At 36.7% G+C, this 12,064-nt stretch overlaps 1 protein-coding gene across 1 annotated transcript in view; it reads left to right on the forward strand.

Moving 5' to 3' along the window:
• Positions 1 to 12,064, forward strand: part of LOC128639046 (NXPE family member 4-like) — a 130,142-nt gene that overhangs the window by 81,076 nt on the left and 37,002 nt on the right. Inside the window, exon 5 of the mRNA XM_053691186.1 lies at positions 11,178 to 11,396. Coding sequence (XP_053547161.1) covers positions 11,178 to 11,396 — 219 coding nt within the window. The remainder of the gene's footprint in view (positions 1 to 11,177; positions 11,397 to 12,064) is intronic.

Genomic DNA, 12,064 nt, shown 5'->3' on the forward strand with positions numbered 1-12,064 from the left:
AATAGTTAAGAACTATTTAATCTAGAAATAACAGTCAAACTATTCATTTTCCCCGTTACTTATACTATAATACTAGATTCTCCTATTGGTTAAAACAAAAATGGAGGGATTATTGTACAAACAATATCTCCTATTTGAATAAAATAGAAACTTTCTGGGAGGCATCAAAAGCAGTACTAAGGGGCAAAATCAAGTCATTTATATATGCTAAGAAAAAAAAAGTACTAGCCAGGGAAATACAATTAGCGAATCAAGTCAAAAATGCCTACAGGAAGGTCCTTAATAATCCCTCAAGTACAAATTGGTCAAAATATATTCTAGCTAGACAAGAAAGGGACATAGTATTAAAACAGAAATCCCAGGAAGAAGAGCAAAAAATTAGTACCAAATTTAGAGGATCTTATGGTTGCTCGGCTAAATATTTGGCCAATCTAGTTAAGAATAGAACGAAAAATTTTTTTATCCAAGCAATTAAAAAAGATGGCCAGAGGAGTACAGAGACTAAAGAAATTAGTAAATTATTTTTTGAGTATTATCAGCAATTATATTCAAACACTCAGAGTGACAATGTAAACCAAGAATATTTTTGGTCACAAATTCTGTTACCTAGAATTTCTGAAGAACAACTAGCAGCACTTAATCTGCCAATTACTGCGCAGGAGATTATATTAGCAATTAAAAAAGCTAAATTAAATAAGGCAGCAGGCCCAGATTGCTTACCAGTGGAATATTTGAAAATATTAGTAGAAGAAATTACCCCAGTACTAGAAAGACTTTTTAATAGTTTAATAACCCAATCTCAGTCCATTTTTCTGCAGCAAATATTACATTAATACCGAAGAAAGGTAAGGACGTAGAAGATTTAGGGTCGTACAGACCGATATCAGTTTTAAATGCAGATTATAAAATACTAACATCAATTGTGGCCACTAGATTGATGGGTTGTTTGGATGGAATTATTCACTCGGATCAAACGGGCTTCATGGCATCAATGAAATCATCCAAGAATATTCGCAAAGTCACTACACTTTTAGATTATATGTGGAATATAGAGGATATTAAAGGGAAGCAATTAAAGTACGACTCAGCAATTCTAACACTTGATGCCGAGAAGGCGTTTGACTCGATTGAATGGGAATATCTATTTAAAGCCTTGGAAAAATTTGGTTTTAAAAATCAGATTGCACAGTTTATTCATAACCTATATAGTAAACCAATATCTTTTCTACTGGTTAATGGCTCTTTAACACAGGCAATATCCCTAAAAAAATGTACTAGACAGGGGTGTCCACTCTCCCCCCTACTGTTTAATATTGCGCTCGAACCTCTGGCCATATGGTTAAGACAACTATGCGTGGGTGTTCCTATAGCTGCGTCAAGACTGAAAATTCTCCTCTATGCTGATGATCTCCTTATCTTTTTATATAACACTCCCCAGGCAATACCATTAATCTTAAATTGTTTAAATCTTTTCAGTACCTTTTCGGGATACAAAATAAACTATACTAAAAGCGAGTTTATGTGGGTAAAAAAGGCTTTGTCTAGTATACGTGATCCTCCTTTTAAAGTTGTTGATTCACTTACATATCTGGGCATACACTTACATAAAAACCCAAATAATTGGTATAATTTGAACTTTCAAACACTCTTACAAAAGATCAAACTTAATTTAGAGATTTGGGCAGCATTTCCGCTGTCTATCTCAGCCAGAATTAGTCTTATTAAGTCAATTGTCTTTCCACAACTGTTATATCCACTACAGAATCTTCCACTCTTTCTTAAAAAATCTGATATAAATAAAATAAATGTTATGTTTACTAAATTCATTTGGCGTGGTAGGAAGGCACGTATTTCTATTGATAAGCTTACACAAAAACGTAATATTGCTGGACTTGCCCTACCCAATATCAACTTCTATAACTTGGCCGCTGTAGTTAAAATTGCAATAGACTGGCTAGCAGAAACTAACTGGTTCTCCTCAAATGAAATTGAAAGTCCGATGATCTATCCTTTTTCGTTAAAAACTATTTTGCATAATTCAGCAAACAAAATCCCTGGTATTGTCTCTGGTTTAATTACCATCAATAATATAGTGATAGCATGGCGTAAATTCTGTTCCCTGATTGGGATAAATCACACTTTTTCTGAATATTTACCTATAATAGGTAATGTAGAATTTACTCCAGGAAACACCCAGAAAATATTTAGGATATGGGAAGAAAAGGGTCTGAAATACCTATATCAATTGCTTTCAGGTACAGGGCAGATATTGGCTTTTGAACAGCTTGTAAACCAATTTGATCTCCTGAGAAATAGCTTATTTGCCTACTTTCAAGTTCGACATTTTATGGATTGTAGGGACTCGACACTGGACAATGGAGGCGCATGGTCAGATATTAGAATTTGTATTCAAAAATCTGTGGGGGGAATACTATCCATATCACTGTTATATAACATTATGCTGGCTAAACAGAGTCAAATTTTTCTGGACAAAATTTGTAATACATGGCTACCTTATTTCCCTGGTGTAAACCATGAGAAGATCAAGACAAGCTTTTCAGTCTTGGGTAAATGTAGGGTTTCAATAAACTGGAAAGAATCTCACATGAAATTACTTAATAATTACTATCTCACTCCTGCCAGATTGAAAAGAATGTTTGCTTCACAAGCATTTTTCTGCCCTCGATGTTCATATGTAAATGCAGACATTTTACATATGTTCGGTTCCTGTCCAAAAATTTATCAATTCTGGAATAAGGTATCATACTGGTTTAATAAAAATTATGGGACTAATGTTTATATAGGGTTGGAAGAGATTATATTTCTTGAGGTTCAAATAGATAATCAAAATTTGTATAGAAACATACTAAACACAGTAATATTACTATCCAGGCATTTAATTCTGAAAGCCTGGAAGAGTACAATAGCTCCCAGCTTATTGCTTTTTATTAAAGAGGTACAGAATCAAATTATTTTCGAATCATTTCATACACAATTATTAGGGGAACAAAAAATTAAAAATTCCTGGTAGGATGGCTCCCCATAATTAAAACTTATTCCCCTCAAATTCAAAAACGTATTTTGAACCCTTTCTTGAGCTCTAATAGTTTTGCTGAATTAGTTCTATTAAATGAATTTCCGGCATCTTGGATCTCGTTATATAGAGAAATATATTAGTGCTCATTACCCCAGTAAATTAATTTAGCTTACTGAATAATAAACATAATTAGGATTCGGCATTAGGGGAGACAGGGGACCGGGTTTTTTTTTTTTTTTTTTTTCTTTTCTTTCTTTCCCTTCTCTCCCTCGCTTACTTTGTTAAAGTGGAGCAGAGTCTCTGTGGAATTTACAATGTGATGAGGAGCTGCGTCTCCTTAATATATTATATTTTGCGTTTTTTTTTTTTTTTTTTGTCTGCGGACTGCCTTGTTTTATTTCCTGTGTTATATGGAAAAAACTGCTAAATAAATATAGTAAAAAAAAAGAACTATTTAATAGTTACCTAGTTAAAATAATTACAAAATTACCTGTAAAATATATCCTAACCTAAGTTACAATTAAACCTAACACTACACTATCAATAAATTAATTAAATAAACTACCTACAATTATCTACAATTAAATCAACTAAACTAAATTACAAAAAAAACAAACACTAAATTACAAAAAAAACAAACACTAAATTACAAAAAAAAACAAACACTAAATTACAAAAAATAAAAAAGATTACAAGAATTTTAAGCTAATTACACCAACTCTAAGCCCCCTAAAAAAATAACAAAGCCCCCCAAAATAAAAAAATGCCCTACCCTATTCTAAAATTAAAATTGTAAAGCTCTTTTACCTTACCAGCCCTTAAAAGGGCCTTTTGCGGGGCATGCCCCAAAGAATTCAGCTCTTTTGCCTGTAAAAAAAAACATACAATACCCCCCCAACATTACAACCCACCACCCACATACCCCTATTCTAACCAAACCCCCCTTAAATAAACCTAACACTAAGCCCCTGAAGATCTCCCTACCTTATCTTCACCACGCCGGGTATCACCGATCCGTCCAGAAGAGGGTCCGAAGTCTTCATCCTATCTGGCAAGAAGAGCTCCTCCAGAGGGTCCAAAGTCTTCCTCCTATCCGGGCAGAAGAGGACATCCGGACCGGCAGACATCTTCATCCAGGCGGCATCTTCTATCTTCTTCCATCCGGCGCGGAGCGGGACCATCTTCAAGCAGCCGACGCAGAGCCATCCTTCTTCACCGACGGACTAACAACGAATGAAGGTTCCTTTAAGGGACGTCATCCAAGATAGCGTCCCTCGAATTCCGATTGGCTGATAGGATTCTATTAACTATTTAATAGCTATTGTACCTGGTTAAAATAAATACAAAGTTGCCTGTAAAATAAATATTAATCCTAAAATAGCTACAATATAATTATTCGTTATATTGTAGCTATATTAGGGTTTATTTTACAGGTAAGTATTTAGCTGTAAATAGGAATAATTTATTTAATAAGATTTATTTTATTTCGTTAGATTAAAATTATATTTAATTTAGGGGGGTGTTAGGGTTAGGGTTAGACTTAGCTTTAGGGGTTAATACATTTATTAGAGTAGCGGCGAGGTCCGGTTGGCAGATTAGGGGTTAATACTTGAAGTTAGGTGTCTGCAATGTTAGGGAGGGCAGATTAGGGGTTAATACTATTTATTATAGGGTTTTTGAGGCGGGAGTGAGGCGGATTAGGGGTTAATAACTTTATTATAGTAGCGGTGAGGTCTGGTCGGCAGATTAGGGGTTAATAATTTAGGTAGGTAGCGGCGACATTGGGGGGGCAGATTAGGGGTTAATAAATATTATGTAGAGGTCGGCAATGTTAGGGGCAGCAGATTAGGGGTACATAGGAATTATGCAGGTGGCGGCGGTGTGCGGTCGGCAGATTAGGGGTTAAAAAAATTTAATAGAGTGGCGGCGATGTGAAGGGGCCTCGGTTTAGGGGTACATAGGTAGTTTATGGGTGTTAGTGTACTTTAGAGCACAGTAGTTAAGAGCTTTATGAACCGGCGTTAGCCCAGAAAGCTCTTAACTCCTGGCTTTTCTCTGCGGCTGGAGTCTTGTCGTTAGATTTCTAATGCTCACTTCAGCCAAGACTCTAAATACCAGCGTTAGAAAGATCCCATTGAAAAGATAGGATACGCAATTGGCGTAGGGTGATCTGCGGTATGGAAAAGTTGCGGCTGGAAAGTGAGCATTAGACCCTTTCATGACTGACTCTAAATACCAGCGGGTGATAAAAACCAGCATTAGGACCCCTTAACGCTGGTTTGGACGGTTAACGCAGAACTCTAAATCTAGGCGTATGCGTTTAAAAGACATGAAAATAACTATGTGTAACAAAGAGCATGACTAAGGGGATTACCCCGAAATGTCGCTTATTTTAATGGGTCTACAATAAAATTTCAATGATTTAAAGAATAACAGTGCTGATATATTGAATATTTATGGGATATTGCAGTTAACCCCTTCACCTTGCACTAATTAAGCAGTGCTGTTTTCCCAATGTTGTGTGATAGAATCCCTGTTCTATGCTTTATGTGAGATATACTTTCTGTAAAGGATACACCTATATGAACATGTACAGTTTTGCTTTAGTTCATGTATGATCTATTATCCTGGTAATATATTTTGGTATCATTCCTAACTCAACTCTGCTAAAGATATATGTTCGAGTCAGTTGTTTAATCCTTTGCAGTTTATATCGGGCTGCCTGCCTCCTTTGTACAGTTTTCATTTATAGACCAAGCTATATACATGGTAAAATTGCAATGACCTACTTATATCTATCACCACCAACCTAAGTCTCATATGATCCATGTTACATAGATACTTCAGGGATGGTCTTACCCCCAGCACAGCGGTACTATACATATCTCCCCAGCGGTACTATACATATCTCCCTTCACTTCCTTATAGTGAACATACTCCTTTCATTTTATTTGTTATAACTCCATATCAATTTTAAAGCCTCGCCCCTCCATTCCCCCCTCCATCGCTTTGAACGGCTTTTGTCTGTTGACTCAACTCCCCCTCCCCTTCTATACTTTGGTCCAAGAGTAACAAAAGCCAAAAGCCAACGCCCCATGCCCCAAAGGTACCAGATTAGATAGAGACAATGAACATTTACCACAGCAATACAGGGAACATTTCTCTTTTTGTATAATACAAAACTGAAGTTTCTATAGATTTAGTCCTATCCCCTCTATGTCATTATAGGGTTGCATTGTATGAGACCTCATTTATATATATCCACCTCAACTTCTAAATTTCCATATCTTCACACCAGTACTCAATAAGTTGGAAATTGCATTGTATCTTGGGGATATAGCTCCTCCTTCAGTATACTCTGTCATACTAGAACACAATATTGAGGCTTTGGATAGGAAACCAATATCTATGCTGTACTGTTTATGTGGTCACAATGTATATCCTAGCTCAATGTCATCCTTATTTATGGACAAGATTGTTTTGTTACATTTTTTTAGCAACTTCAATAACATTTTTTAAAACAAACATCAAGTATATCAAAAGACTTAATAAAAATGAGGCTGAAAGTATTTTTCACAAAAAGAGCAACATTAGAATAAGGAGGGATGATCTGATGTTTAAAGGTTGTAGGTTCAGAAATAATTGAAGAAGCATTGGTTGATTCATGGGGGCATATTTATCAAGCTCCGTATGGAGTTTTATTTCTCCTGTGATTCTGGCGAGAATTCAGGCTCGCTAGAAACACAAGTTATGAAGCAGCAGTCTAAAGACCGCTGCTCCATAACCTGTCCGCCTGCTCTGAGGCGGCAGACAGACATCGCCGGAAATCAACCCGATCCAATACGACCGGGTTAATTGACACCCCCTGCTAGTGGCCGATTGGCCCGGAATCTGCTGGGGACGTGTATTTATCGATGTGCAGCGGGCATGATCCACGATATCGGATCATGTCCGCTCACACCTTCTTAAATAGGCCCCATGGTGTTTGCATGTGAGGGAGAGGAGAAATAAAAAGGTTACTAGGGCTTATGTAGTAGAAATCGAGTTTAGATGGTGCCTATTATACTTTATATCATGACAATATGTTATGTTCACAGTGATGTCATTGATGATGTCATGCAAAGTTCTTAAGGTGGGAGTTGAAGCAGTTCCATTTAGGAATTTCCTTGTGTTTAGATATTTGCTAGAATACTTAAACTCTGCCTTTAATGTAAATTGTTTTGCCAATTAAAAAAAAAGTAGACAATTGTAACTGTAAATATAAATATATATATATATATATATATATATATATATATATATATATATATATATATATATATATATATATATATATACACATCACAAATGTTATTTGAAATTCACAACAGTTATAAAAGGAGAGAAAATATTTTCATATTAAAAGGACTGTAAAAATAAAATATTTCTATTCATATTTTCATTGTTTCCTTAAATGGTTAATCTATCTTTAAATACTAAGCAGAATCAATATGTTTAAATGTTATAATAACCTTTATTATTAGTCTGTTAAGGCTCTCCCATCCTCCTCCAAACCTATAATGTATTTTTCTTTATGGTTGCTGCAATATTAGTGATGTCGCGAACTGTTCGCCGGAGAACAGTTCCCGGCGATCTTAGCTTGTTCGCGTTCGCGCGGCGGGCGAACATATGCAATGTTCGATCCGCCCCATATTCGTCATCATTGAGGAAACTTTGACCCTGTATCTCACAGTCTGCAGACACTCCCTCACAGACCCTCCCAGCTCCTGGGCAGCAGCCATTTTAGATTCATTACGATCCTGCATTCTTAGTGAGAGGAGGGATAGTGCTGCTGCTGGTGATTTTATAGGGAAATAGATAGCTAGGCTAGTGTATTCAGTGTCCACTACAGTCCTGAAGGACTCATCTAATCTCTGCTGTAAGGACAGCACCCCAAAAAGCCATTTTTAGGTCTAGAACTTCAGCCCAAAAAGCCCTTTTTAGGGCTTGAACTTAAGTCTTTTTTTTTTATTATTTGTAATTTTATTTGCATTTGCCTGGCTGTCAGCCTGTGTGTGAGGCTCACAGCATATACTGTGATTAGTGCCTCCACTGATATCTGCTTAACATTAGTGTAAATTTAAAAAAAAAAAAAACATCATTTTGCTAGTGTAATCTAATTTCATTTTCTATTAGGCCTGTGTGTCAGGCCCACATCATATACTGTGATTAATTGTTCTGTGCCACCACTGATATCTGGTGTAACATTAGCGTAAAATAAAAAAACTAAAAAAAACTTTTACATCATTTTGCTAGTGTAATCTAATTTCATTTTCTATCAGGCCTGTGTGTCAGGCTCACATCATATACTGTGATTAATTCTTCTGTGCCACCACTGATATCTGGTTAACATTAGTGTAAATTAAAAAAAAGAAAACTTTTACATCAGTCCTCTTCTAGTGTTATTTAATTTTAGTTGCCAGGCCAGCCTGGCTGCCACTAGTTCCAGCCTGTGTGTCAGGCTGCCAGCATATACTGTGCCTAATTCCATCCTCAGTGCCACCACTGCTATCTGGTGTAACATTAGTTTAAATTTTGTAAAAAAAAACACTTTTACATCAGTCTTCTAGTGTTATTTAATTTTAGTTGCCAGGCCAGCCTGCCACTAGTGCCAGCCTGTGTGTCAGGCTGCCAGCTTATACTGTGCCTACTTCCATCCTCAGTACCACCACTCCTATCTGTTGTAACATTAGTGTAACTTTTTAAAAGAAAAACTTTTGCATCAGTCTGCTAGTGTTATTTAATTGCAGTTGCCTGTCTGCAAGCGTGTGTGCCAGGCCCACTTTCCAACTAGTGCCACGAATCATATTTGTTATAACAGTAGTGTAAATATTTAAAATAAAAACTTTTTTGACTGTGAATCATCAGTCTGCTAGTGCCATTGAATTGCAGTTGCCTGTCTGCAAGCGTGTGTGCCAGGCCCACTTTCCAACTAGTGCCACGAATCATATTTGTTATAACAGTAGTGTAAATATTTAAAATAAAAACTTTTTTGACTGTGAATCATCAGTCTGCTAGTGCAATTGAATTGCAGTTTCCTGCCTGCCAGCATGTGTGCCAGGCCCACTTGTCAACTAGTGCCACCAATCATATTTGTTATAACAGTAGTGTAAATATTTAAAAAAAAAACTTTTTTTGACTGTGAAACATCAGTCTGCTAGTGTAATCTAATTGAAGTTGCCTGCCTGCCAGCGTGTGTGCCAGGCCCACTTGCCAACTAGTTCCACTAATCATAGTTACCATCGGTCCCAGAATGCATGTCTTATTGTTATATTTTGTCAGGGTAATCAGGCAGGCCATATAAACCTCCCCCGATAGGGGGAGTAAAATGGATTAAACTGCTAAGAATGGTACTACTTAACACAACCTTACCATGGCTCACAGATCGCATGTCTTATTGTTATATTTTGTAAGGGTAATTATATATCATGCAGGCCATATAGACCTCCCCCGATAGGGGGAGTAAATGGGATTAAAGTGCTAAGAATAGTACTACTTAACACAACCTAGTTACCATGGGTCCCAGACCGCATGTCTTATTGTTATATTTTGTCAGGGTAATTATATATCATGCAGGCCATATAGACCTCCCCCGATAGGGGGAGTAAAAGGGATTAAAGTGGTAAGAATAGTACTACTTAACACAACTTTACCATGGCTCCCAGGCCGCATGTCTTATTGTTATATTTTGTCAGGGTAATTATATATCATGCAGGCCATATAAACCTCCCCCGATAGGGGGAGTAAAATGGATTAAACTGCTAAGAATAGTACTACTTAACACAACCTAGTTACCATGGGTCCCAGACCGCATGTTTTATTGTTATATTTTGTAAGGGTAATTATATATCATGCAGGCCATATAGACCTCCCCCGATAGGGGGAGTAACAGGGATTAAAGTGCTACGAATAGTACTACTTAACACAACCTAGTTACCATGGGTCCCTGTCCCAGACCGCATGTTTTATTATTATACTTTGTCAGGGTAATCAGGCAGGCCATATAGACCTCCCCCGATAGGGGGAGTAACAGGGATTAAACTGCTAAGAATAGTACTACTTAACACAACCTAGTTACCATGGGTCCCAGTCCCAGACCGCATGTTTTATTATTATACTTTGTCAGGGTAATCAGACAGGCCATATAGACCCTGTTAAGGGAAGTAACAGGGATTAAAGTGCTAAGAATAGTACTATTTAACACAACCTAGTTACCATGGGTCCCAGTCCCAGACCGCATGTTTTATTATTATATTTTGTCAGGGTAATCTGGCAGGCTATATAGACCTCCCCCGATAGGGGAAGTAACAGGGATTAAACTGCTAAGATTAAACTGCTAAGAATAGTACTACTTAACACAACCTAATTACCATGGGTCCCAGTCCCAGACCGAATATTTATTATTATACTTTGTCAGGGTAATCTGGCAGGCCATATAGACCTCCCCCGATAGGGGGAGTAACAGGGATTAAACTGCTAATAATAGTACTACTTAACACAACCTAGTTACCATGGGTCCCAGTCCCAGACCGCATGTTTTATTATTATACTTTGTCAGGGTAATCAGGCAGGCCATATAGACCTCCCCCGATAGGGGGAGTAACAGGGATTAAACTGCTAAGAATAGTACTACTTAACACAACCTAGTTACCATGATGTTTTAAAGCACGTTATTCCAAACAAGTTAGTAACGTTAGGTGATTTAGGCCCTTTATGGGTTAAAACCAGACTCTGCATCGACTATGTAATTTTCCGTGGGAGTTTTGCCATGGATCCCCCTCCGGCATGCCACAGTCCAGGTGTTAGTCCCCTTGAAACAACTTTTCCATCACTATTGTGGCCAGAAAGAGTCCTTGTGGGTTTTAAAGTTCGCCTGCCTATTGAAGTCAATGGCGGTTCGCCTGGTTCGCGAACATTTGCGGAAGTTCGAGTCCGCCGTTCGCAAACTGAAATTTGTAGGTTCGCGACATCACTATGCAAGATATGTCTAAAAATATTTTACATTTACTGTCTCTTTAAGAAAGTTATTAAACGTGTCTTATTCTTATGTGTAAATGCACTCATTTTGTTTTCTATATTCTGTCTTGCTTCCTTCTTTCAGGTATTAGTCAGCAACCACAGCAGAAATGCAGAGCTGGGATGGAATATCAGTTTCCTGGTGGATATTTTTATCAAAACATGTGGTATCATCTTTCGTGCAATATATCACGTTATCGTGGCAAAGAGAATATCAACAAATGCCTTCAAGGCAGAATTGTATATCTTATAGGAGATTCCACCATACGCCAGTGGATGAATTACATTACTAGCAATAGCAACAGTAAGTCATTGTCATTATTTTGCATCTAAGACTGTTTATTTGCAATTATTTTTTTAATTGCATGAATAGGAATAACAGCACAGCTCTATAAGTACTGAAACAGAATTTCCTGTTATCTTGAATATGACATGTATAAAACTAATGATCCCTTTCTGTGTTTTCTTTAAAATTACACTCTAAATTGTTTGGTTTTACTGAAATTATTGGTAGTTAATACACGTTAACAGGCAAAATAATTTGTTCTGGACAAATCGTTTATAATTAAAAAAAAATATAAATATATATATATATATATATATATATATATATATATTTTTTTTATTTTTTTTCAATTCTATATTCGGCCAATGGTGCCATTTGGAATTTGTTTACTAACAGAAAATCTCTCCTTCTGCTATCTTTAGAACAGCAGAGTAGCAGCTTAAACTTAAATACATTTAAAAGTAAGTAGCTCATGCTACTACTACAAGCCAGCAGTAGCACAAAAAGATGATTTTTTTTTAAATGCTTTTTTTTTTATTTGGTCCGGATTCTCAAGATCAAAAGCTTACATGCTGACTGAGAAACACAACAATTAATGTACTAACAAGGAAAGTTTATTGAATAGTTTAAAGCTGTAAATTTAAATCTTTTCCCACCTTTAGACGGTTTTAACCACTTGAAAGAAT

Source organism: Bombina bombina, chromosome 8, assembly GCF_027579735.1.
Source record: "Bombina bombina isolate aBomBom1 chromosome 8, aBomBom1.pri, whole genome shotgun sequence".
NCBI lineage: Eukaryota > Metazoa > Chordata > Amphibia > Anura > Bombinatoridae > Bombina > Bombina bombina.